At 40.8% G+C, this 27,750-nt stretch overlaps 2 protein-coding genes across 5 annotated transcripts; one reads left to right on the plus strand and one right to left on the minus strand.

The window, feature by feature from the left end:
• Window positions 1–11,476: 11,476 nt before the first annotated feature.
• LOC4342786 (uncharacterized) lies at window positions 11,477–12,479 on the minus strand. The gene has a single exon (XM_066312135.1). The coding sequence runs from the start codon at window positions 12,086–12,088 to the stop codon at window positions 11,546–11,548; it is 543 nt and encodes a 180-aa protein (XP_066168232.1). The 5' UTR covers window positions 12,089–12,479; the 3' UTR covers window positions 11,477–11,545.
• A 2,708-nt stretch (window positions 12,480–15,187) lies between these two features.
• On the plus strand, window positions 15,188–19,484 carry LOC4342787 (APETALA2-like protein 3). 4 transcript variants are annotated; one of them, XR_001547818.3, is made up of 11 exons: window positions 15,188–15,821; window positions 15,924–15,949; window positions 16,070–16,100; window positions 16,184–16,271; window positions 16,383–16,528; window positions 17,135–17,179; window positions 17,270–17,373; window positions 17,470–17,606; window positions 18,047–18,148; window positions 18,869–19,285; window positions 19,379–19,484. XR_001547818.3 is itself a non-coding variant. In XM_015792405.3 (10 exons), the coding sequence occupies exons 1-10, from the start codon at window positions 15,403–15,405 to the stop codon at window positions 19,079–19,081; spliced, it is 1,311 nt and encodes a 436-aa protein (XP_015647891.1). In that variant the 5' UTR covers window positions 15,188–15,402; the 3' UTR covers window positions 19,082–19,484. The 4 variants fall into 4 exon arrangements, 2 of the variants coding, with proteins under 2 accessions (XP_015647891.1, XP_015647892.1); XR_010742580.1 differs by lacking the exon at window positions 18,047–18,148; XM_015792405.3 differs by having other exon boundaries at window positions 18,869–19,484.
• Window positions 19,485–27,750: the final 8,266 nt, after the last annotated feature.

Raw genomic sequence — 27,750 nt, forward strand, 5'->3', positions numbered from 1 at the left:
CCGATAGAAAATATATTATAGTGGTCCAAAATAAATAAAAAATATTTCTATGAAATATATTACCCGTCCTCATGTTGCCATAGGGAATATTCACCTCAATTTAATTTTTTGTGTGGTTATTCGTTTATGGTTGTGTTTTAATATTAAGAAATTCAAGGAATAATTTGTAAAATTTACTATGGAAGTAGATGAATGGCACATTCACTTTCACCACCAATATCTTATTTTAAAGTACTACAGAAATTGGAGGGTTTTTTTCCTACTCTTAATTCTCAACTTTGGCCTGTAGACCATTAAAAATAAGAATATGAAAGTCACTATCTCCATCAGTAAATATAAGTATTTCTGACGCTGTAAATCTAAACGAGTGTTTGTCTTGCTTCAGAACCATACACCCTTATATATATATTTTGAACGACTCGCGCCAAACAGTGCGAAGTTCATAATGATAGAGTAGAAAAAAATTACAAAATTATAACCATGTAAGGTCGTAACCAGGAAAACGAAGAAAAAAATTGCTACCACCCACACACCGACAGCTCTGACACATGAACCCAGGAGAAGGCTAACACCAGACCAGCCGCCATTTCTCCCCCTAGGCCCTCCGACATGGTCATTTTGTATAAGCTAGGGCGCCAACACAAGAGAACCAAGATCTAGAGCGAGCTTGCACCAGTTGTTTGGGAGGTTTCGGCCAGGGGTTGCCTAGACAACGTCTCCAGGGAGAGGAGCGACAGAAACACCGCCGCGGCCGTCCGTCATGGAGACTGCGCTTTCACCCGACAAACTCCTTAGAGGCGATGGGACGACATGACAATGCCCTCAAGAGGGAATGTGACGCAAACGCCGTCGTTGTCGGCTCGGCCAAAACCGGGCTAGGTTTTCACCCATCGTCTGCCGCCTGCCTATCCACCATTGATGCTACATTGCTCCTTCCCTGTCAAACCTCCGTCAGTGCGTGGGTACTGCTGTACCGGCACCCACCGTCGGCTAGCCTCACCAGCTACGCCACCCGCTCTAGTGTACCGTTGCCGCTGATGCTACCTGCCGTCAACTGCACCACACCTCCATGCCGCCGGTCATTCCTCCACGGCGGCCTCCAGGCCGGCCTCACCTCCACGCGTGCTAGGTGCGCCTCCACGCCAGCCACGACCTCGCACCGTTGTCGGCTGCACCTCCATGCACCGTGGCGGCCTCCGTCACCGACGGCCAAACCTCCTTGCTCCGTCCTCCATCGCCAGCCGCCGCGCCTCCTCAGCCTACCCGTGCTACGCCAGTGCCACCTCACGCCAACTGCTCGTACTGGGCGGCAATCGGCCCTGGCCGAGGACCTGATCCGGCGGCGCCCACCGTAGTCGCCGCCGACCCTACTACGACCCCGTCACTTCCACCCCTACCTCCACCATCTCCGCCTCTAGATCTGGCAGCACCCGCCGCGGATTTGGCATCGTCGTCGCCACCGCCACCCCCCCATGCAGTTCGCACCTCGCCGCTATCTTCTCCCTTCCCCGCCTCCACCTTCGTTTGTCGCCGTCATCCGCGCGCCGGCATCCCGCCTCAATGCCGACGTCTTTCCGGCCGACCTCCACCTTGGATTCGCCCACGCCGGATCTATGGTGGTCGCCACCGCGAGCCCCACCGTCGTCATCCTCGTAGGCCGCCAGCTTTAAGCACCGACTTTACGGCCACTCGCTCAAGTGGCACAAGGTAGGGGAGAGGTTGGGGAAGGTAGGCTGTGGCGGCTAAGGTTTCCGCCTGAGTCACCTGTGCCATCACAGAGACTGGGCTTTCACCCGACAAACTCCTTAGAGGCGATGGGACGACACGACAATGCCCTCAAGAGGGAATGTGACGCAAACGCCATAGTTGTCGGCCTGGCCAAAACCTGGCTAGGTTTTCACCCATCGTCCGCCGCCTGCCTATCCACCACTGATGCTACATTGCTCCTTCCCTATCAAACCTCCGTCGGCGCGTGGGTATTGCTGCACCGGCGCCCACTGTCGGCCAGCCTCACCAACCTCCCTATCGTCACCAGCCACTGTCGCGTCAGCTTTCCTCGCCATCGGTTGGGCCGGCCTCCCTGTCGTCGCCCATACCGAACCTCCTGACGCCACCCGCTCTGGTGTACCGTTGCCACTGTCGCTACCCACTCTCAGTTGCACCACGCCTCCATGCCACCGGTCATTCCTCCACAGCGGCCTCCAGGCCGGCCTCACCTCCACGCGCGCCAGGTGCGCCTCCACGCCAGCCACGACCTCGCACCGTTGTCGGCTGCACCTCCATGCGCCATGGCTGCCTGTCGCCGACGGCCGAACCTCCTTGCTCCATCCTCCACCGCCAGCCGTGGCGCCTCCTCAGCCTACCCGCGCTACGCCAGCGCCACCTCAAGCCCCACTGCTAGGCGGCTGCCGGCTCTAGCCGAGGACCAGATCCGGCGGCACATACCGCAGTCGCCGCCGTCCCTACTGCGACCCCGCCGCTTCCTCCCTTACCTCCACCTTCGCCGCCTCTAGATCTGGCGGCACCCACCACGGATTTGGCCTCGCTGTCATCGCAGCCACCCCCCCCCCCCACGTTGTTTGCACCTCGCGGCTATCTTCTCCCTTCCCCGCGTCCACTTTCGTTTGTCGCCGTCGTCCGCGCGCCGGCATCCCGCCTCAATGCCGACGTCTTTCCAGCCTCCACCTTCATCTGTGGTGGTCGCTGTCGCTGTCCTCGCAGGCCGTCGGCTTTGAGCGCCGACTTTGCGGCCACTCACTCAAGCGGCGCGAGGTAGGGGAGAGGTTAGGGAAGGTAGGCGGCGGCGGCTAGAGTTTCCACCCGAGTCACATGTGTGGGAGGCGACACGACAGCTAAGGGTATGCAGTCCACTCCACTCTAGTAGCCCATACACCCTTATATATATTTTTAGAGAAGGATATTTTTTACCCAGCCTCTATATCCAACCGGATATATGCAGCCTTTTAATTGGGAACTTAGCCCCATAAATAACCCAATCTAAAATTTGTTTCTATGGAGATTTGAACTCGGGATCTTAAGATGCTACCTAGGTCACTACAACAATTAGGATACATGCTTTTTCGCATACACTCTTATATTTTGGAACGGGGATATATAGTAATATCGTGTCTTTTATTTTGTTGCACATACATATACAGGTTATGAGTGTAAAAAAGAACCTAGGGCTGAAACTTTTTCTTCAAACTTCCAACTTTTCTATCATATCAAAACTTTCCTACATAAACAAACTTCCAACTTTTTCGTCACATCATTCTAATTTTAATCAAACTTTCAATTTTAACGTGAACTAAACACAACCTTGGCCGGCAATATTTCCTGTATGGCCTATATGTAGCCAAGTGCAGTCCATGTCAATCATCAGGTCACATCCAAATTAAAAAAACATACAATTAGTAGTTAGCAGCAAAAAAAAGAGAGGCTAATGTGATGAGATGTCAGAGTCCTAGCTCACATTTGTATATTCTTAGGCGACCCTTTGCATTCTCCAACAGCTATCAATTATTGGCTCAAAACCTTAATTAGCTTCCCTCCAGGTAGCTAAGCTTACCATGTTTTCTTCCCCTTGTTGTTAATTACTCTCGTAATAATCGATGTGATGGTTGGATCAGAGGATGAGATCAATCGAGTAGTACTAAGCTTGTACTATTAATTAAGTTTGTACATAATGGATCTTCCCACATGGGGTAATATTAAGCTTGTACTACTATAGTTTTACTTGGACTTTACGGGTTAATTAATTATAGTTTGTTTCATACTTACATCATGTGTGATGATGAATCGCTGTGTTAATTAATGTTGCTTTCAGCTTAAGCTTAGCTCATTAGGGAAGGGAGACATGAATAGTCAAATATATATGGAGCTCTCAACGTGCCGCACGGAAGCTACACAATACATATACAGATAGGGTCAAACATAGAGAAATTTGATAGTTCGACACTTTCTTCGGTATCAATTTATTTTGATTGGCACTTATAAAAATAACATAGTGTACTATCAGAAATATCAAACATAGCTTAATTTATTTTGATTGACGAGAGTAAATGAAAGTGGATCAGAAATATCAAATAATCGAAACCCACTTTAAAAAAGAACCAAATTATCAAACCTCTCGTCAAACGTATGGCCCTGCTAGAAGCCACTGCACGAAGTTATATCACTATCGTGATATCATCTAATTACTATTTCTCTCTATTTTAAAATATACGAGTCATGCTCAAAATATATTTAATAATAACATATTTTCGGTTGGGTGGTATTTTGATGCTACAGGTTTTTGGAATAGACACTTCATAACGAGATTTATGACTTTTGCTCAATGCATATCGCAACTGCACCGTATACGCATCAATTTTCTTCAGCTAGCAACGTACATGATGACTTCTAGTGACAGTACGTAACATTTCCATCCGATTCCCATTGTTTGTTCTGTTTTCAGCCTCTCTGAATCCCAAATCTGCAAGTTTTTGCCCCTCTTTAGTAACGTTAATCTATAGCTATTGTCCTCGTTCTTTTTTTTAATTTCTTGTGGTTTAGACCAAGCTTACAATTCTGTTCTGGTTCCAAACGGAGTGACACCATTTTAAATAGACTCTTCCGTTTTTAAACATACGACGTCATTGGCTTTTGGTATGATATTTGATCATTCAACTTATTTAAAGAATTTAAATAATTGTTATTTATTTTTTGTGACATATTTTATTTTTAAATTAACAATTGGTCAAACTTTAATCCAAAAGTTAACGGCATTATTTATTAAAAAACGAAGATGGTACTCCCTCCGTCAAAAAAAAAAAACCTAACCTCGTACTAGGATAAGATAGATGTGTCTCATCTTAGTGTCCAGATTCGTTGTATTAGGATGTGTCTCGTCCTAGTACGATGTTAGTTTTTTTTAGACGGAGGGAGTATGTACTATTCCATCAAGCAACGTCTAGTTCGACCCATAATATAAGAGAGTAATTCCAGTAATGACCGACCGTGTTCATCCAGTCTAGCCATTCCTAGGGATGGGCATGCAAGAGACAGCACATGAGTGATCTTTGGTCCATTCCAGTCTAACCAAATAAACTAAATTTCATTTTCTTTAATTATCTGCAAGCCGATCCAAGCACAACTCTAGCCATTCCACCCATTTTTTTTGTAATGGCCTAAAATTTGAGTAATCATTTGTTGAGTTAGGCTTTAAGCACAATCTAATAATCCTGTCACCTAAACTTGCTTTAAATTGTGAGAGATACAACTCAAACTTAGATTTATTACAATATCTATTATATACTAAAAGTCCATTAAACTTTCTACAAACGCTCCTAAGCCGCCACATGGCGCTCCTACAAATACTCCTAGGCTGCCACATGGCACTATCTAATCTCACCGTCGATTTTCATTTAAATTGGTGTACCTGTTAATTTAGACCATTAGATTAGATCTATTATTAAAAAGGTGATAGTTTTTTCTAAAAAATATGCAACTGGTGGCTGTGAAAAGGAAAGAAAACTAAATATTCGTACGCAAGTATAATTGAAAAAAGAACAAATAAAGCTTCCTACTGTTAGGCGGAAGAAAAAAAAAACATCTGTGTACGACAAAAAATGATAAAGCCAAAAAAAATGTGTAGTTAGTACCGGTGGAAAAAACGACGGTCTAAAATAGGATTTTGTATAATATAAAATATAATTACATAATATACGGAAGTATATGATCTATGATATAAATATCAAATATCAAATCAACGGTCTCTAAACATTATCTTTTAAATTATTTTTCGTTTAATTATATATAGTATCGGTGTATAAAAGTAATGTTGTGGTCCTAAATACATCATGACACATCGGGTCGACATATAATAGGTAACGTTAGAGACCTATTAAACGTGCTACAAACGCTTCTAAATAGTCGTGTGGCACTCCTACGAATACTTCTACGCCACCACGTGGTGTTCTAGTAAATTAGAGAAAACCTTGTAAATTATGAGAAAAAAAACATCCAATCATTTTTATTGGTTGACCCACTATTTTTAAACTACTAGATTAGATTTATTTATAATTCATCCCACGTAACCTGCTCGAATAAAAAAATCACGTGAATAGTTGCACGTATATATACATACTTCCATACTTTGCTACTCACTGAAAAAAAAAAGAAAAAAACTGGGGTTGAAAAAAAATAAGGTTTAGCCCTGCCACAGTCCCACCTAATTGTTACGAGTGACACGTACATATGTACTGTTCACCCAAAAAAGTGAAAAAAAAATCTCAAATGTACAATACGTACTACTGTTCACTGGATTGAGAAAAAAATTCGCCCGAGTTTGTACAAACTACGCGCTGTCCTTCACTCCTTGAATCTTTATACATAAAATCAATATTCACCCATCCTCTAATAAACTTATCTAAATAATAAATAGATGTATATGGGAAAATATTATGATTACATTTGGTATTAAGTATATTTTAATTTAAAAATTATCACATTGAAGCATATTTAGAGCTTTGTCCATTAAATATCATGTAAACGCTATTAAGCCACCACTTAGTACATCTACAAATGCTCCTACACCATCACGTGGCATTTTAATAAATTAGAAAAATCACAAAAATTACGAGAATAAACAAAACATCCAGTTGTCGATTTTCATTAATATACGGTGGACCTATTGTGTGTACGTACCTCTCCACCTATTTTCTTTATCTCCTATTTTCCAGTTTCTGTTAGATGGAAAAAATATTTTAGGATAAAAAAATTTTAGACAATTATATTATCTAAATCATATAGCTAACTTTTTATTAGTGCACACCATTAGATTATTTACTATAAAACATAAAATTGAAGATCCAAGTTAACTATATTATTAAAAAAATCATTACTCTGGGTCATATATATTATAATAATTATTGTTTTTCACTGATCCATACATTTTTAAGAAAAAATATATAGATTTTTAAACCTTATGATTAATAACATACACTTAAATTAGAACAATTTTAAACAATTTAAGTTGTTTAATTAAAAAGTACAACACACAAAGTATTTTCTAATAGATCTAAGATTATATGTGTTTATAAAACTAGGACCCATTCAATCTATGTTAAAAACAATAATCTCCTCCTATCCTCATACCTTACGTATACCTCGGACTGACCCATCATCTCCTCTCCAATTCAATTATCTCCTCTTCTTTTTTTTAACTAACATAATATAACTATTGTTTTATTTATAATTAAATAAATAAATCAAGATAACATTAGCTATATTTACTATAAAAAGTTAAAATACATCATTTGATGGTAGACCCTATCATTTGAATGGCAACTAAATAACAGCCAATAATTAATCGAACATATGTATTATGTTATACTAAATCACTATAGGTAACAAAAATCAATTAAAGCCCACTAGAGCGCTAATAAATCACCATATAATATGTCCTAAAATTTTAAGAAAAAGGCAAAATTTGATACAGAACACCCAAAAAACGTGTAATTGGCTGGGAGACACCGTAAAAACGTGACATGGCTGATGGACACTACAAAAATTATGTAATTGGCTATAGGACACTGGAGGAAATATTTTATAATTTCCGAGTCAAAATAGGTGAGAAATTTTAGCTTATTTTGATTCAAACTCTGTTTTTTTTTCTTTGGGCATCGTATGGGATGTAATTGCACGTATGTGGATGGAGGGTGCCGCTTGGTCGGATTGACGGACAAAAAATTATTGTGACAATTGGAAAGTTACTAATTTTTAAGTAGTTAAGATATGGATAAATGTGAATTTTTCCATATTTATCTCTAATTTTTTTGACACAGGGAGTAACCAACAGCCTTTTTCCCACGAAAAGAAACAAAAAGAACATAACGAACACTGACTGCGAATCACCGAGCGACACGTGGCTGGACGTACGAGGTGCTAGATTAAATTAATTCAATTAAATTGACGTCTCCATTATTTTTAACTATTAGATCTATTTTTTTTGAAAAAAAATCTTAAGTTACCATGGGGCACGTCCTATAAAAAAAGGGATAAACATTGGAAATTCTTAAAAAAAATGAAACATCCCGTCGTAGGCTTTCACTTAAGTCATTTAGAAAAATTAGAAAAATTGGAAAAACAAAATCTCCACCTCCTCCTCACTCTCATATCTACGCAACAATGTCGTCCCCTCCCTATTATTTTATCTATTAAATTAAAAGAGAAACAATAAATAATGTTTGATATTTTTTTAAAACAAAGTACAAATGCGGGCGCTCACAACACGCACACTCACCTCTATGAACTCATACATACACATACCCCTATGAGTACTTCTTAGAGACTAGGCTGGCATATTTTGAGATTGACGAAGTCACTATGTACTTCTCGTTGTCGATGTGTATGTTATCTACTACTGAAAGAATTTGTCCAAGTCTAGGACATGAACCCGAGTGGGCAAATTCCATCACAATGAACCTAACTAGTTGAGCTACGTTCACTTCACAATAATGTTGGATATTAAAATAACCATAATTTTTAAGCTACATTTCTGGATTACTCCAATGCCCTTTAAACCGGTGGAATCATTATTTTTGACAGTTAGATCTATCTTATATAAGAAAAAACAGATGTGTATACATGGTACATCACATTTAAAAAATATTATTATGCATGGAACTTCTGGCCCACTCTATATGAAATATTCATAGATGGATCGGCTCTCAAATTACATCAATCATATTAGGCTATATAAACCAATATATTTAGTGGAGCTTCACGTCCCACCCAATTAATTCTCGAATAAACCATGATAATATATATGCAATTAAAAAAAGAAAAATACCTTAGTTTTACTTTACACTTACTTTTCATTGACATGTTTTCTTAAGAAAATAAGTCTACCTTCTTTGCAAATGATGAAGAAGATTATAAATAATTGCTTATAGATATTACTTAAATATGATATAATATAAAGCTAATAGGTTAGAAAATTATAAAGGAAATTAATGTCGACGAAAACAATTTATGGAGTAATCATGGTAGATGTTCACCGGTTAATATTTCGCTCTTATAACTGTCTCAATCTTAGCGTACAAGGCATGCCCGCGTATTCGCGCGGGCTACCTTCCTAGTTGTATATAAAATTAAAAATATGAACTATTGTTCTTTTGATAATGTAATTATCAATTTAGCCTTGCTTTTCAAATATGAAGCGGACATCTGAACCTGGAATAGTTAAAATTGTTAAAGTTAGCACCAAAATATCGTTTATGCCCATGCTTATTTCACCATGCTTTCTAAAAGGTTTGTTTTTTTTTTCAGTTTTGTGATGTATACATAACTTTGTGATTGAAATTTTGAAATATCTGTGGAAAATTTAACTTAGATTTGAAAAATTGTAATTGAACTTTAACACATTTGTCACAATATGTCAAATTAAGTCAAATATGTCACAGATCTGTCAAAATTTTCATCACACATTTTTATAAGTGCACAAAATTAGGCCAAATAAACAAGACATTTTTGAAATTAGGGCATAAAGGATATTTTGGCCCTAAGTTTGAAGTCAGACAATAACTTTATTTATTTATAGCAGGGTCGAATAAACCAAGTTTAAGAAAAGTCCAAAAGCTTAATTATCCGTAAAAATACATATTGAAAAAATATATATTGTTTTGTTAATGCAACGGTATCTATCGGTATCAAAACGTTCCATTCCAAGAGGTATACCGGAATGGAATTAACAAGCTTTTTAATTTTGACATCAGCACGATCTGTAATGCATTTTTATCTCTGTTTTCTAACAAACCGATTTATAAAGCACTTTTAAAATATAACTATATACCATGTTTTTCATGATAAATCTATGTCTTATTTATTTTGTACAATAAATCGTAGTACTAACTTTTGTATGTAATAACGATTTATTTTTTTGTGATTCGGTTGCACGCACGCCGTTGGACTAAATCTATATTTAGAGGAAAAGGTCTGTATGTATGTATGTATGTATATATATGTATATATATGTATATATATATGTATATATATATATATATATATATACATATATATAATTCCCATATGGGACTCCATGGTGTCCGGGCTCCAAAGTATAAAACACACAAATTCTCTCAAATTTTTAAAAATGTTTAAATTGTGAGTATATACCTAGGAATATGAATTTGATTCATCCAAATACCTAACAACAAAACAACTCAAACTCAACTTTATTTCACAATTCATTATTACATACCTAACTAATTATATGTTTGGATGTTATATATCTAGAACCAAAATCTAACAAAAAAAAATAAGTTCAAACTTGTTAGTAAAGAAGTTAATGTTCATATCTAAACATTTAAAAAAATTTCATACTCATTCAAATTGGGTATATACTCAATTTGAATCATGGAGCCCATACTCCATGTAGCACCAATCACACGGTGGCGCTGCGTAGCGCCACACATAAACACCGTGCGCTACGAAACTTCATAGCGCAAGTCACGACTTCCCCCACTCCCGGTTTTTCTGTTCCATCGCTCCTCCCTGGCGTCCCCGCTCCCACCCCCACGTTCCAACGTCGGTAAAAAAATTGCTCACCCAGATTTATCGATTTTTCTCTCCGAAATTTCTGTTAGATACGCACAGTTGTTTTCAATCTCAGATTTTTTTTCGTTCGATACACCTGCTGGTTCCCACTAAGAGCGAGTAAAAAAATCACTTTGCTTCTCATGCCACATGTATCCGGTCACGAGTAAAAAAATCACTGCCCGATTAGATTAGGTCCCGTTAAAAAGATTTAACTTTTTAACTTTTTGAACAGCGTCCACACGATATCATATTGAGTAGTTAAAAAGTTACTAGCTCCTGTTCAATATGCATTGATCGGCCAGTAAAAAAAATTGCTTTCATGCTTCCGAATGCATCCATCTCTCTCGTTTCCTGTACTTTCCACTTTATTGGGTTCTCCCGTAGATTTGTTAAGTGAAAAAATTACTCCATGTTCTCTGTCCACTTTATCAGAGTTCCATCCAACAGATTTGTCGAGTAAAAAATTATTGTACCGGTTATTTCGACATGGTTAGGGAAAATTATTTAGTGCAAACTACATACATAGTAAAAACTTGTAAACTACCGTTGGATCTAAAAATGGACGTCCGAGATGTGTACATGTCAACGTAAGTAAAAAATTTTACTTCTAGTAAAATTTTTACTCATCAGTGAATATGCGAGTAGATTTTACTCCCAGTAAAATTTTTACTCATGAGTGAATATGCGAGTAAAACTTTTACTCGTGATGATGTTGACGAACATCTATTTTTCGACCCAAAGGTAGTTTTCAGGTTTTCACTGTATATGTTGTTTTCACCATATATTTTCCCTTGTTGGAGTCTCTCCTAAACTTATCAAATAAAAAAATTACTACGCATTTTTCACTTTATCATTTCCAGTGGGCAGAGTAAGATTTTTTGTTGACATAAAAAAAGACATGGCCTAGTAATTTTTTAACTCCACCGGGATGAATCGCGTGCATGTAGTGATGATCTTGATACACTTATACACACGGTGGGAAAAAAAGAACAAAAAAAAGAAGAACATGGACACGGGGTGAGGAAATAAACATGGGTTGCTCTCGATGATGTCTAGATAGAAAAAACGGAAATAGCGGGCGTCGACTGTTTAATCGTCGTCCTCCTTTCTGCTCCTTCCGCCGGTGAAGATGAACGAGGCATCGACGCCTCAGAGAAAAACCCCCACCACACAGAGCGTCTAGGCAGCACTGACAGGAAGAGGCCTGGCTGGAGCTCGACAGCCGACGATGAACACATGCAGCTGTAGATCCAAGCGCCGTCATCTTGTATGCAGCCTCCACCAACGGATCGGAGGTCATCCCAGTGGCGCTGCGACCACCAAGGGAGTTGCTTGGAAGGAGGGTAGAAGGCCCAGCGGGCGGCAGCGGCGCATGGTGGATGTTTTTTGCCGTCGTAGCCCGTCGATGACACTTGCTTGTGTCGGCAGTGCCACCGCCTCCTCTTGTTGCTGCTGTCCCTCCCGTCGTCATCTTCCATAGTGATGGCGGTGGTGAGGAAGCGGCCATGGATGCGACGCCATCAGGCCTGGCCTGCCACTGCAATGGAAGACGATGGGAGAAAGGATGATGCTGCGGCTGCTCCTGGTCGTGACAGCCATCGGTGGCCACAGATCCGATGGCGTCCCTGCCAACGACCACCACGCCACCACTGCTCCACCCCACCAGGTCGCGCAGTCACCGGCCACCGCTTGGGATGGCCTCGCCCGCATGGCTGCCACCGCCGCACTGTCGCCAGATCAGCGTAAATCGTGGTAGCCTCCTTGGTACTGTAAAAAATACAAAAAGAAAATAAAAAAGAAACAGAAAAACAAAATCTCACTCCCGAGGGAGAAGACCATCGGCACCACCGCACTGACGAGTCCATGCCGTCAGAGACGTCGCCGCCAACGCTCCTCCACTGGCTAGGAAGAACAGGGCGTCAATCCCCCATGATCCGCCTCGATAGTTGAGGGATATTAGGATCTCCTCTCATATGTCTCATCGTCGATCCGAAAAATCAGGATCGTATGAGAAATTAAAGAATGAGAATGGTGGGTACAGGCGTACAGTAGTATCGACACCTAATATAAATAGACATGCATGAGTAAAAAAATTACTTGCAAAAACATAATGAAACAGAAGAAAAATAATAATAACAAAAAAAATTAAGGTATGAGAAAAAAAGTTTCCTTTAGTTAATAAATAACTCATTATGCTAAGTCACGTTTATTATAGTTGTTGAATCATACATAGTTAAAAATTAACTGATTAAACGTGGATATATATGGTGGGCTATGTAGTAGTAAAAATTTAACTCGTGAATTAAAGTGGGTGGAGTTAGGAGGGGAGTGGGGTGGTGGGCAGTGGGTGGGTCTGGTTACTGTGAGTGCCGTTTAATACGTAGCACCTTAAGACTTATATATATATATATATATATATATATATATATATATATATATATATATATATATATATATATATATATATATATATATATATATATATATATATATATATAAAATAATGATGATGAAGACAGTAGGACTACCTTTGTCCAAAAATAACGCAATTTTACAACGTTTATGTTCAACGTTTGATCGTCCGTCTTATTTGAAAATTTTGTATGATTAGTATTTTTTATTAGATGATAAAACATGAATAATACTTTATGCATAACTAATTTTTTTATTTTTTTTAAATAAGATGAACTGTCAAATGTTGAACACGAAAACTCACAACTGCACTTAAATTAGGAGGCATGTAGTACATATATATGCATATATAAATCAGTTCCTACGTGCAACGGGCGCAAAATATCCCGGGGTCACAGATCCGTTTCCTTGTTTGTGTAACAAGTGTTTGGTACTTCCTGCCCATTACTGCACGCTGGTGGTGGACAGTAGCAGCACAGGAGAAGACAGCCATGGGGATGGGGCGGCCAATGGGAAACTACACCGGTGGATATTTTGCCGACAGGAAATGCTGCACGCACTAACCAATGTTGCTCACAAAGTTTTTTTTTAAAATTTTTAATTTCTCCCTCGCATCATGTGGTCCCTGCAGATACATCATGTCATAAAAGTTTTTCTTAACAGTGAAGTATTATTATTATTATTGTTTGCTCCTTTGATATTTATACTTGATTATGAAATCAAGTTTATTGTATTATGTAGAATATGCAGTGCCATGCTTGGGTGTCTCTCTCGTCCAGAAGCTGAGTTAGACTTCATTTTTTTTAAAAGATTGTACATTAATTTAACCACAACCTAGAAAGTGCTTGTCTTGTGCATATAAAAACATGTATGTTATATTATTTTTTTGTGAGGAATATTATGGAATGGTGGAATATATTTATCTCCTTTTAAAGAAGCACCTTGTTTCTATATTTCATATCCATACCTTTAAAAACATCACGTTGTATTTTGCTCCATCGTTTGCCCGTTAGCTTATGAGTCAAAGCAAAATTTGAATTTTTAGACTTAATTCTAGAGTTAATTTTGAGGCATTTTTTTATTATAGTTTAGTTTTCAGCATTGGTTTTTAAAATTGCCAAGAGCACATATATACAAATTTTATACATAAATCAATTTTTGTTGCTTCATTCTATTTTACAACTTAATGGCAGAGCAAACGATGAAAATAATTTATATCGTGTGCTCTAGAAATGTTGTTTTCACTATATCATGGATCAGTTTAGGTAGACGTGTAGATATCCTTACTCCGTAATAAAACGAGCCAACAATGCTAGCTTAGAGCCGTTAATTATTGTTACAAGTAAATGCAACCTTAATCTATATATGCTTATCTGACTTCAAAAGAAGTACTCCAACCATGTAACCAAAATCCAACCGTGTTATAAGTCGATTTAATTATTCTCTAGCTACTTACTAAAGTTTGATATACTCTTATATAGAGAAAATTAGCAACATCTACAATACAAAATTAGTTTTATTCTAACATTCAATACATTTTGATAATACGTTTTAAACATTAGTATATAATTCTAAAAAATAAATTAAAGCAATGTCGAGTGGAAAATACAACTTTTATCACTGTGATGCAATCCTATATACGACTACCTTTATATACTACTCTATTCATTTCAGGTTACAAGACGTTTTTACTTTGGTCAAAATCAAACTCTTTCAAGTTTAACTAAATTTATAGATACATATAGTAATATTTATAATACTAAATTAGTTTGATTCAATCAATAATTGAATATATATTCATAATAAATTTGTCTTGAGTTGAAAATGTTATTATTTTTTTACAAACTTGGTTAAACCTGAAGCAGTTTAACTTTGATAAAAGTAAAAACGTCTTATAATCTAGATTAGAGGGACTAGCACCAGTAGTCGGCAAACACATTGCAACTATTTGACCAGAGTCAAGTCAAACAAAGCATAGCACACTCCTCCTTAATACACCCTACATACACAAAACCATACTACTACTACTAGTAGGAGTCTCCACCGTTCTGAAAAAAGAAAAAGAAAAAAAAAACCTCCATCTCCCGCCCAGTGCCGCCGCGCCACGTCACCCCTCCCCCGCCGCGCGTGTGTGTACGCGTAGCCTTTCCGGCGGAGACGCAGCACAAAAATGGTTTTACTTGCGATACCCTTCGTCTCCCTCACGTCCCATCCATCCCTCCCCCCCCTTTTCCCTCCTCCTCCACCTCCACTGCCATGGCCGCCTCCGCCGCTCCTCTCTCCCGCGTGGTAGCCGCCGCCGGTTGCCGCCGCTAGGGGAGCGCGACGGGGGAACGGTAGGGGCGACCCAGCTCGCTCTGTCGCCCCGCGGCTGGTGGGGGTGCGCGCGGGGGAGAGCGGTTGGTTAGTATGGTGCTGGATCTCAATGTGGAGTCGCCGGGTGGGTCGGCGGCGACGTCGAGCTCGTCCACGCCGCCGCCGCCGCCCGACGGTGGCGGCGGGGGGTACTTCCGGTTCGACCTGCTCGGCGGGAGCCCCGACGAGGACGGGTGCTCCTCGCCTGTCATGACGCGCCAGCTCTTCCCTTCGCCGTCTGCGGTGGTGGCGCTGGCGGGGGACGGGTCGTCGACGCCACCGCTGACGATGCCGATGCCGGCGGCGGCTGGGGAGGGGCCGTGGCCGCGCCGCGCGGCGGATCTCGGGGTGGCGCAGAGCCAGAGGTCCCCCGCCGGCGGGAAGAAGAGCCGCCGCGGCCCGAGGTCTCGGAGCTCCCAGTACAGGGGCGTCACCTTCTACAGGAGGACCGGGCGATGGGAGTCGCACATCTGGTTAGCTTCGCCTTGCTCGATTTCCCTCACGCTGACTTCCTCTGCTTGACTCTGCTTGATTGGAGTAGTAATCTCTTCGTTTGTCTCGTCCAATTTTGGCAGGGACTGCGGGAAGCAGGTGTACCTGGGTGAGCTCCTATTTCTAGTCTCCCAAGCTAAATTCGCTCGCATGACTGCTAAATTTGGGTCTCTACTTAGCTTGATTCCGATTTGTTTGCTCCTGCCTTGTTTTTTTTTTCTGTTTTCAGGTGGTTTCGATACAGCTCATGCCGCAGCGAGGTTACTATAAATGGTCACCAATTGTATCTTAATTGTTGCTCTGGTTTGCCCTGTGTGCTGAGATTGTAGAACCCCTTGTGCAGGGCCTATGATCGCGCGGCGATCAAGTTCAGAGGCCTCGACGCGGATATCAACTTTAATCTGAATGACTATGAGGACGACTTGAAGCAGGTTGTTTGGAATATAGTTCAATTGTCATGTGTGATTCTTTAGGTTCTAAGGGGAGGTTCATTCACCGGCCTGTGATGGTTTATGATGGATTGGTTCGTGCTGTGTTGTTAGATGCGCAATTGGACCAAGGAGGAGTTTGTGCACATACTTCGGCGCCAAAGCACAGGATTTGCAAGGGGGAGCTCAAAGTACCGGGGTGTGACACTGCACAAGTGTGGCCGGTGGGAAGCTCGGATGGGCCAGCTGCTCGGCAAGAAGTAAGATCCCTGAAACATTGATTGTTCTTGCTAGTAACTTACAATACAATACATTTTAGATTAGTTCAGGACCATTTTTCATGCCATGAACGAAAACTGTGTCAAGTTTGCTTTTCAAAAAGGGAAAGAAAAAAAATGTGTCACTACCAAGCTGGAGAATGGTAGGCTACCCCTGGAGTCCACATCCACCTGAAGATTTGATGTTGACTCTTCACACACTAGCCATTTACTATTGGAACACCACAGGTGTTCAATGATTATAGATTGCTAGCTTCTTTAGGAAAGAACTAAGTGAATCGGAATGGCTCCTCGGAATTAATTGAGGGGAAATGTTTTTGTTTCCTTGGGGATTGTGTTTTGCATCCTAAGTCAGTGATAGGTGAAAAGCTTCATTTCAATGCTCTTGGTTGTTTTTGCCACTAAGAATGTTCTGCTTATTTACGTTGAATTTTTGATTGGCTGTTCGTATCATAGTTGTGCATTTCCTATATATTACAATCTTTGTGAACTTTAGATAATTCTGGCATGAGCTCTCTCTGTGGTATTGTTCTATTAACAGAAGTATCATTCTGTCAATTCCCCACTGATAAGTGATCTTTTGTGCAGGTACATCTATCTAGGATTGTTTGACAGTGAAATTGAGGCTGCAAGGTTCAGTTAGTAGTACTTTGCTCTTCTCAGTTTGATATGTGCTTGCTATTCCTATACTTCTCTCACTTTCATCTACTCTTCAACTTGTAGAGCATATGACCGGGCAGCTATCCGCTTCAATGGAAGGGAAGCTGTTACTAATTTTGATCCTAGTTCTTATGATGGAGATGTTCTACCTGAAACCGACAATGAAGGTATTTCTTTTGTACTATGTATATTGTGCTTTATCCACTAGAACGACAAATCCAAATTTTATATTAACAAAAGCACACTGGGGATTGTCTTAGCAGTGGTTGATGGAGACATCATTGACTTAAATCTGAGAATTTCACAGCCTAACGTTCATGAGCTGAAAAGTGATGGTACCCTAACTGGGTTCCAGTTGAATTGTGATTCTCCTGAAGCTTCAAGTTCTGTTGTTACTCAGGTAAATATGCTACAATATTTGGTGTTTGTAACCGCTATACCATTTGAGATTTGACCGTCTTCAGATTCTTTTGATCAGGTGGTTAGTCCTTTTTCATAACATTATACTATCACTTTCAAAATAATTAGTACACTAATTGTATGTGTCACTAGAATTGTTGTATGAAACCATCTGGGAACCATCTTATGCAGCTTATTGACAAATGACAACTCACTGTTGATGTATTCCCAAATCAAGAAAAGCCAATCTTTTTATTCAATTTCTCCAGTTCATTGAATTGAAAAAGAAATTGCCGAACAACTACCACCTGAAGAGACTGGCTAGATATTTTGTTTATCTGTGTATTTTTATAACCTATAACAGTTCCAAAGCCACAAAGCTCTTTTACCTTGATTCTGATAACGTTAACTGAGGTATCATTTTGTGATTGTTTTCTGTAGCCAATAAGTCCTCAGTGGCCTGTGCTTCCTCAGGGCACATCGATGTCCCAGCATCCACATTTATATGCATCTCCTTGTCCGGGCTTCTTTGTGAACCTCAGGGTATATCTATCATCAAAACTTATATGCAATTTGAAAAGACAGTTAAACTTGTTTCAAGTTAACATTCGATTGCTAATTAGCTACTACTTCCATGCTCCTATTTCTTGAGATGACGAACCATATGTTTGTTCCTTTAATTACATAATGGTAGCCGTAGATACTGTTTGCCTTGTGAACTGTCAGATATAGCAGGAAGTAAATCTGTCAGCTTGCAACTTTCCATGAACCACAGCTGTCCAACTTTATACAGTGGATGATGACTTGCATTTGATACATCCTAGTACTTTCTTGTTGCACTCTGCAGCTTTAGCTCTGAAGATGCTCTATATTTCCATGAATGCTCACGTTAGCTCTGAAATTTCGAACTTTCACTCCATAACATGCTCACTTAGGCTGTGTTTAGATCCAAACTTCAGTTCTTTTCCATCACATCAACCTGTCATACACACACAACTTTTCAGTCACATCATCTCTAATTTCAACCAAAATCCAAACTTTGCCATCAACTAAACACAGCCTTATTCATTGTTCCACCTTTTATTTCTGCCATTGCTAAGGTCCAATCTTGATACCTCAGAGAGCTGCATGATGTGTAGATAGTCCTAACTTAGGTCCGTTGGTTAGAATCATCCATTCATGTTTAGGAAAAGTGATTAACAACGTGTGCTGCATTAACCATTAATGTGGTCAACTCTGATGCTTGTGCTATGGTCACTGCAGGAAGTACCTATGGAGAAAAGACCTGAGTTGGGTCCCCAGTCGTTCCCTACTTCGTGGTCATGGCAAATGCAGGGCTCCCCTTTGCCATTACTCCCTACTGCAGCATCATCAGGATTCTCTACGGGCACCGTCGCCGACGCCGCCCGCTCGCCTTCCTCCCGCCCCCATCCATTTCCCGGCCACCACCAGTTCTACTTCCCCCCGACCGCCTGACTGCCACCTATTCTGGTGGAGGCGACACCTCACCGTGCATCCACCGCCGCTTGCTGATAACATTCGTCGTTTGTCCAGAGAGGGACCTTCTCCATATGATATCCCTCTCTATGTTCCACCTGGTTATGATCAGAATTCTCACGCTCATGATTCTTTTATCTTCATTTTTGAGTGCGAAACCACGAATCGTGACCGTGCTACCAGGTAAACACCCTTGTACCTCTTTGACTCTACAATAAAATTAATGTAAGATATTCTGGCTAAAAGTGATTGGCCCTCCCTACTGTATTTTTACAGAGTTGTAATTTGAACAGTGGGCACTAAAGCTGGGGCCCACTCGCACCAGTGTCTAGTGGAGCGAAGCTTTGCCCTTTTCTTGCTATCCAGCAACTATTCCTCCGCCTGCCTCCATTGCTGACAGTGGAGATAGCTTCCCAGTGGTCACTGTTCCACTGTACTCTGTCATAGTTTCTGATCACCCCTATTGTGCCTTGTCTCTTTCACCTCCTCCCTCACTTGTGCTGCCTCTGGCCACTAGAGTGGCGCCCTGCACTGTTGCCATGCATGGCTGCCACTTCGAGAGTGGAGATGGGGGTTGGCCTTTGGGTGATTTCTGTGTGCCATCTTTTGGCTCAATGTCGTTTTGGGACTGGTGCATGTACTGGCAATAGGTGAGATGAGATATGAAATGTCCTCTGCTGCTTTTTCTATCTAAGGAGTAGCTTAGCTATCACCAGCTGCCTTTCTCTTCTCAAATAAGGTTGTTAAAAGGGGGGGTCTTAAAGCTACCCCAACTGCTGCCAGGGGCCCTCTTCAATGCCCTCCCAGCTGCCGTTTCTTTCTTTATTGGTTTGCTTCTCTGCTGCTTCTTTTGCCTGGTTGGATGGATGTTTGTTTGTTCGTATGAATTGGGGGAGCTACTAGTATCATTCATGAGTAGAGGCAGGCAGGGCAGAGCAGGCTGCTGGCTGGCCAGGCACTGATGTGCCAACAGCTATTTCCAGTGAAACGGCTGCCATTTTTCTTTGCTGGGATTGTGATAGTGGTAGGCTGGTAGTACTAGCTAGCAGTGTATTGGGGGAAATACTGGTGGTCCATTTGCCTGTTAGCCAATCTGATGCTTGCCTTTCCATCCGCTGGTGATGGTCCATTTGCTTTGGCATCTTGCTTGCCTGTTAGTACTACAAAAGTTGCATACATATGCTATTGAGGTTAGGGTGTGTTTAGTTCACGCAAAAATTGGAAGTTTGGTTGAAATTGGCGATGTGATGGAAAAGTTTGAAGTTTATATGTGTAGGAAAGGTTTGATGTGATGGAAAAGTTGGAAGTTTGAAAAAAAATGTTTGGAACTAAACACGGTGTTAGAGTTGATCTGAGTACCTGACAACTTCATGGCAAATGCTCTTTACAATGACATCAACAGACTTTAGTTTTGCAGCAGTTCTTCTCTGTATCTGTGTTTCAATGCATGGGTTTGGATTGTGAATAACAGTATTATATTTGCCTGCCCTTCCTTTTTTGGTTTAAAAAGAAAGGCATTGTCTATGGTGGCAAGGCTTTTGATGAATAGACTATGCATCCTTTCTTTGGTACACTTTGTTAGAATAGTATGTGGAATATTAGATGGACCAAATCTATCAAACATAATAATAGTACAATTAGGATGTTTGGTAGAGATTTGAGATATCCTTTTTTTTGGGAGAGTTTGGGTGTGGTTGATTTAACTCCCATAGTTAAATTAATTAACTAATACAAAGAAATATACTGAAAGGAAAATTTCCAAGGTAGGAGTTTTTGCTAAATTTCCTTCAAATTCTCTACAGGATTGTTCATTTCATATGAATTCCAAGAGATAGGATAGGATTCAATCCTTTGTTTTAAAGATCTTCATAGGTAATTTTCATATAGGATTAAAACCCTCCAAAATTCCTTTGTTTTTCCTCTAAATCAAAGGAACCCTAAAACACATGAATATGAGATGTTTTGTTTGGATGCTTCAAATGAAAAATACATAGAAAAGACATATAGGAATTTGGTAGATTCATTTGAGAGTAGATAGATGGAGAAGAGTTGCATTGGACCTTTCAAAAAGTGAAAGAATGAAGTTTGAGCAATTGAGCTCATCGTTTAAGTTTCCCAAGGAAGTGGGGCATAGGAACTCAATCCACAGGGGCATATGTATAGGAAATTTTCTTAGGGATTGTAATCCATGCTTTCTAGGAAAATCATACTGTTCAAAGGAGCCATTAATTTAGTATAAACAAATGGAAACAAAGTCACTTGAGCTATTTACTTGTGCAAAAATTTAAAATTGCAAAGAGTATATCTCTACTATATTAAAAGTAGGGTCATCCTCTTTCCATCCCCTTCTCCCACCGTGCGCAGCGCGCCCACGTGCATCATATAAGTAATGACCTGATCTAAGTTTTACCCTACAATCACACTTATAGTTTATCCTTCCTTATACATGTCTGATTCGTTATAACATAGGGGTATGTTACTAGTATTCAATAAATTAGGGCTATGTTTAGCTCCTAAAATTGGGGAGAAGTTTGAGAAAAATTGGTAGTTTGGAAAAAAAAGTTGGGAGTTTATGTGAGTAGGAAAGTTTTGGATGTGATGTGATATGATGGAAATTTGAGAGTTTGGGGAAAGTTTAGTGTGAACTAAACAGGACTAGGAGTACATAGTCGATCATCATCCTCTCTCTTTCCCTTAAACCCCAAAGAACCCTAACGATGGATGTCCTCTCTCTTTCCCTTAAGGACATAGGAACTGCTCATCTTTAGGAGGATGTTTTTGGAGTCATTGCCTACTGCCAAGGACAGCAAGGCGCCAGCGCCACTTTTACTTCCCTCCCAGATGACAGCTGAACCTCTCCTATCATCTTTAGTTGCTTAGAGCATAAACAATGCCACTTCTAGAGTGATGGCCAGATGGACTAAGGGCACACATTTAGGATGGGCCTTTCCTCACAATGCAAAGTGACAGTAGGGGTGGCTTTAAAATTTTCAAGACAACATGTGACACTATCTATTTAAGCCCACATATTTTTTTTAATTTACGTGGAAGTCTAAAATTTTACACTACCAGCCAAATACTCGTGTGTGCAACGGATTATCCAAAATAGGAAAAAAAATAAGTTCTCTTGGTTAAAAAACAATGTTTTATGTTTACTTGGTTTAAACAAGATTTTTCATCTTAAAAAGAAAAAAAAGCTAGCTGGTCTTGAAGAAGTAGGTTGGTACACTGACCTAATATAGTGTAAATCATAGTTCCACCTGTCAGCAATGGCGTTGGTGACAAACTCATCACCACCACTAGAGTGTTTTTGAAGTAGTATAAGAAACACGATAGAATCCATATTCAAATACACTGCTAAAAGAAGAATTTTGCTGAAGGCCAAAATAGGTTTTCGCTGGCGGCCAGCATTGCCGCCAGCAACCTAAGGCCAGTGAAAACAATGCATGTTCACTAGCCGTCGGCTAGTCGCGAGCGAAAACCGAGTTTCGTTGGGGCAAGCGAAAGAGATCCACCAGTGAGAATGTTTTTTAGAGAAAAAAAATGAAAATGTAGGGGGGGGGAATAGGTCGGCGGCCTGGTGTGGCCATCACTGAGCCCTCTTCGGAACCCTTATTGTCGTTACCGGATCTACTACCGCCACCCTTCCCTTCGGTGCCGTAAAAGTGGACCCGGCGATCCCGAGCAACCTCCTTCAACGATGTCGTCCCTCATCTTCACCGCCGTGGAAGTTGACCTGGCGACCCCGAACACCGCCGCTACCAGACCCACCTCCTTCACCACCACCATCCCTCTCTTTTGCCGCCGTGGAGGCGAATCCAGTGGTCTTGAGCACCGCCACTGCTAGATCCATTCTCTTCATCGTTGCCACTGGTCTCCTTCACACTGTGGAGGAGGATCTGCTGAGGGGAAGCCATAGCTGAGACGAAGTCATCATCGTCGAATCCATGCCCCCGTGACCTACCGCCACCACTGCTGTTGGATCTATACATAGCCGGCCCCGCTCCTCCGGTCAGATCTGGGAGATGGAGGGGAGGGCAAGGTCACTACCGCCACTCCCTCGGCTGCGTGGCCTCCCCATCATCGATGCCACGCGCTAGAACTAGACTTAGCAGCCATCGAGCTTCTCCGTGGCTTAGCAAACCGGCGTCACCTTGGACAAGAACTCAACACCAAGATTGCGGGCGCTGAGACGTTATAGCTCAGCGCTAATCTCGATGGCGATGAACTATAGGTTTATTTTTGTTATTAGTTTTTGCCACAGTTCATTCTTCAAAGAAATTTTTTGAAAGTGTCATTTTGTCAAAATTTCAGCCCCTCCCCTGCAGATGATGGGCCCATTTGTCGTCGCCAAATCTCCGTTTCTCATACTGTAAGGATGAGCACGCAGCGGCACAAATCAGATGAGGGCAAGCTCGCAATAGTCGATCAAGACGTGTAGTCAAGCTCTTTGTCAGGGCAAATCTACTTAGAGCAATGGCCTCAACAATAGATCTGCTCGAGGCGGTGGTATCTATGGAGGATCTGCCCGGACAATCAGATGACTCACCACCTCATCACATTGTTTATGCCCCTATCTTCTTTTCTCCGCCAATCATAGTTAGAGGCAAACAGGAGCCAAGGCTATTGGTCTAGTTGCTCTCCAAAAGTTCAGTGGATACGTATAGAGAGCACAAATAATAGGAAAAGGAAAACGAGAGAAGATAGAGAAGAGAAAAGAAAAGAATGCAATTTGTACCTGTATCTCGCTTAGGCTGGGGGCACTTTGGGTCCCCGTAACTGCCCCTATAGATCAATCTCTCCCTGTCTTTCTCTCGATAGATCACAGTCATCTCTGCCAGTGTGTGTGTGTAGCTCGGCTCCTTTTGGAGAACAGTGGTAGGTGCCTGTGAATGGCGAGACCGGCTTTCATCACTCGAGTACTAGCTAGCTACCCCCCCTATCTAGCGTCGCATCGGCTGACCAGTGACCAGGACGCCGTACGCCTTGCTCTTGCAGGGGTTTGGGGTTTGGGTTCCCCTTTCTCTTTGAGCAGAGGCAGAGTCAGACTGTCTCAGAGACTCAGAGTCTCTCAGACCCAGAGAGAGAGAGGTGGTACTGTCCTACTGTACAGTATTCATGTGAGTGATGGAGAGGGGGGTTGCAGCTGTGGCGACATGCCGGCATTGGTACGACAGGATACTGTTTCTTTGGTTCCCTGATGCGTGTTTTGCTACGCGCATTCTTCCTCTCTTCCATAAGAAAACAAACGAATTATAGATAGATTTGTAGTATTAAAATATGTCATATCGTATACTAAGATTCTTTTATGGTACTATAGATGGAGTATAGGAAAATGTGCATTATTTCCCTAATGATTGTTGAGATATTTTTGCTTGATATGTGTAGTTGTTACTTCTTTCCTTAATAAATATTACCTCTATTCTAAAATAAGTGTAGTTGTGGAAATCCGTCTTATTTAAAAAAATTATAATTTTTTTAAAAAATAGTTACACATAAAGAATTATGTATGTTTTATCATCTAATAACAATAAAAATACTAATTATAAATATTTTTAAATAAGACGAACGGTTATACGCTAAACATGAGCAGTACAAAACTGCACTTATATTATTTTGGGACGGACGGAATAGTAATCTAGTACTCCATCCGTCTCCAAATAAATTTTGGTTGGATGGGACATATTCTGATTAGTATTACTTAGATGTGTCCCATCCAACCAAAACTTTTTATATTTTGGGCCAGAGAGAGTACTTGATTAGAGCATCAACAATTCTTATTGCCAAACCATGCAACAAGTGTGGATTCCTTGTGAGATAAAGCAACTAGTAGGAAGACCTCACAATGTGTGTATGTAAGTTATTTTTTTTAAAAAATGTGTGTATGTAAGTGAGGGAAATAAAGTGGGATCCACATTCAACCAATCTATCATAAGCTTTGGTGTGATTTAAAAAAGTGAGATGGGACCCGTCACAACATATTTTATTTCCTTACTACCAATAATAAGGCTATGCACTGGTAGTAATTATTTACTGCTCTCATAATGTTTGTTACTTGATAACAAGCACATATTCCGTTCATCCCAAAATATAAGAGATTTTAGGTGGATGTGACACATTCTAGTACTATAAATCCGGACAAGAGCCTGTTCAGATTTATAGTACTAGTATCTGTCACATCACCCAAAATCACTTATATTTTGGGATAGAGGGAATATTTAACACTTACTACATGTTCTAACCAGGGTTGGAAATTTGGGGATACGATATTAATTCGGATGAATATTTTGAAATTTTCAATTTTTTCATGAATTTGGGTAATATTTGTTCAAATTCAACTAAATTTTGTTCAAAATTTTGGAAATTTTGGACTGAAATTTTCGAAATTTCAGGATTTCGGTGACCCCCGATCAAAAACCCTAAACCGATATAATGAACCCTGGTTCTAACACTACATTGTGGATGCCCTTAAATATTACCTAGGAATCTAAATCTGGAGTTCTGGACAACTATGTTCAGATTCGTAAGTGTTAAATATTCCCTCTCAGATCCACAGTGTTAAATATGCGAAGTTATATTTTGGCACATCTTAGAGCAAGTTTAATAGTATAGCCCACTACAAGCCCCAATTCATCTATAGCCGATCTAATAGTCAATTCATACAATAGTTGCTTACTATACTATTAATATATGGTCCCACATATCATACACACATTGTGTCTTAAAGACCGTGCTACAGCCGGCTACAGATCTGTAGCCCGCTGTTCTTCTCTCTTATCTTTTATCTTATTAAAATATGTTTATAGCTGGCTAATAGTCTGCTATTGTACCTGCTCTTAGACGCCCGTGCCATGCATGTAAACTTTGTGAAAGCATTTTAGAAACAGTGTCTTTTCTTGCATGTGGTCGTTAGTTGTGCTAATGCAACATGGCAATCAGCAATTGGTTAGCACTGTAGGATAAATACACAGTTGCTTTGCATTTTTCAAAACCACTATGGAGATATATTTGTTTAGTTGTGGATGGGTTATGGGGATTGGAGGAAAACAAATTTCAAACTTACTTTGGGCAGGGTATCAGTTAAATTTGGACAGGGAATGAGTTTGATCAGAGTAGGTACAAATTTTTCTACTAACGGTACTAATATCCTTGCTTATATGGTCAATATATAGTTTCAGTGTGTCACGATTTGATCTAAATATATAGGTGTAAGTGGCAAGTTAACTTGCAAAATTATGCAACCGCATCATTAAGGTGGTATTAGTCATCAGTTTTTTCTCTTTATATTATAAGCATGTGTAGTGGTGAAACATTCCCCTGGTGTAAATTAATTTGTATTGCATCCTGAGAAATCATTTCGCCTTCAATGTGTGTAGGATAATATATGGGATTTCTCTATTGTGGGTAGAAATCCATGACGAACGCGTGTGATACTTTCAGGTGCACATTACTCATGCTTATGTTTTGATGCACCCAAAAATTTAAACTTAAAGGTCTAATGTGGTAAAAACTTTGGAATGAAGATTTTTCTTAAAAAGAAAGTTTGCAGGAATTAAACTACTACTCCATGTGAGAATAATATAAAATTCCGACATTCTTGAGGAAAGATCACGAATGCAATGAGAAGGGAGAAATTGAGATAGATGGACGATAACTCACATTGCTAGGCCATGATGGGCTTTTGGAGTTTTGGACCGTTGATTCTTTTCATTGCTCACTACTCATTTTCACGAATCTGTAGGTCTTAAATTTAAGTTTATAAGATACAACGAGGATGAACGTGACTGTGGCACACACCTCGCTCCAAGTCTTCTATCATACATTAGACGCAGGCTTGGATGGATTAATTATAATGCCAAACCATTAAGGCTGTGTTCATTTCAACGAGTTGGGAACCTTTCCTTCCAACATGGAAAACGACATAGTTTATTAGTGCATGGATGTTACATCCTGAAGTTCTTCTCCCAAGCCTAAATTGAATTAATAAATGGTCTTAAGAAATTATTTGTGTAATAGCAAGAGAGAAACCCTAATTTAATAAATGCATTTAATAATCGAAAATGGCATCTGTAATTTTTCTTGGGTTCTACATGTCAAAATATGCTAACAGGATTTTTAGTAGAATTTTCAGAGCTCTAGAAATAATTTTAATCAATTAAAATTGAGCACAAGCAATTATTAAAGCCCTGGAAATCAATTTCCTTTTTCTTTTTCTCTTTCCCCCCCTCCTTTTTCACTTGTTGGGCCGCTGGCCCGTTTCCCTCCCGCACCCCTTCGCTGGGCTAGCCTCAGGACGAGGCCCACCGGCCCGCGCGCCCCCTCCTCTCTCTCTCGTGGTCACCGACACGTGGGACCCACCTGTCAGGTCCTCCCCAACCTCCGGCCGCCGCCTCCCGCAACTGCCGTGCCCGCGCATGCCGTCCACTCTCCGCACCCCACTACACCCTCTCCTGCCCGCGCTCGCACTCGAGACAGCCGGGATTCAATTTTTGAATCCCGCCTCTCTCTCCTCCTCCACCTCCCCCACTTCGCCGGTGAATCCGCGCCACTCCCAGCCGTTCCCGCACTCCCCACCCCTATATAAATGGCCCCTCCTCCTTCTCTACCTTTTTCCTTTTTCCACCGTTCGCTCCCGAACTCCCCATCGC

Source organism: Oryza sativa, chromosome 7, assembly GCF_034140825.1.
Source record: "Oryza sativa Japonica Group chromosome 7, ASM3414082v1".
In the NCBI taxonomy this organism is placed as follows: Eukaryota; Viridiplantae; Streptophyta; class Magnoliopsida; order Poales; family Poaceae; genus Oryza; species Oryza sativa.

Coding starts and splice junctions, on each gene's coding strand:
- LOC4342786 (XM_066312135.1), bottom strand. CDS start 12,088: ATGGCCGCTTCCTCACCACCGCCATCACTATGGAAGATGACGACGGGA.
- LOC4342787 (XM_015792405.3), top strand. CDS start 15,403: ATGGTGCTGGATCTCAATGTGGAGTCGCCGGGTGGGTCGGCGGCGACG. Junction 15,822..15,923: donor CGATGGGAGTCGCACATCTG/GTTAGCTTCGCC, acceptor CAATTTTGGCAG/GGACTGCGGGAAGCAGGTGT. Junction 17,607..18,046: donor CAAGTTCTGTTGTTACTCAG/GTAAATATGCTA, acceptor TGTTTTCTGTAG/CCAATAAGTCCTCAGTGGCC.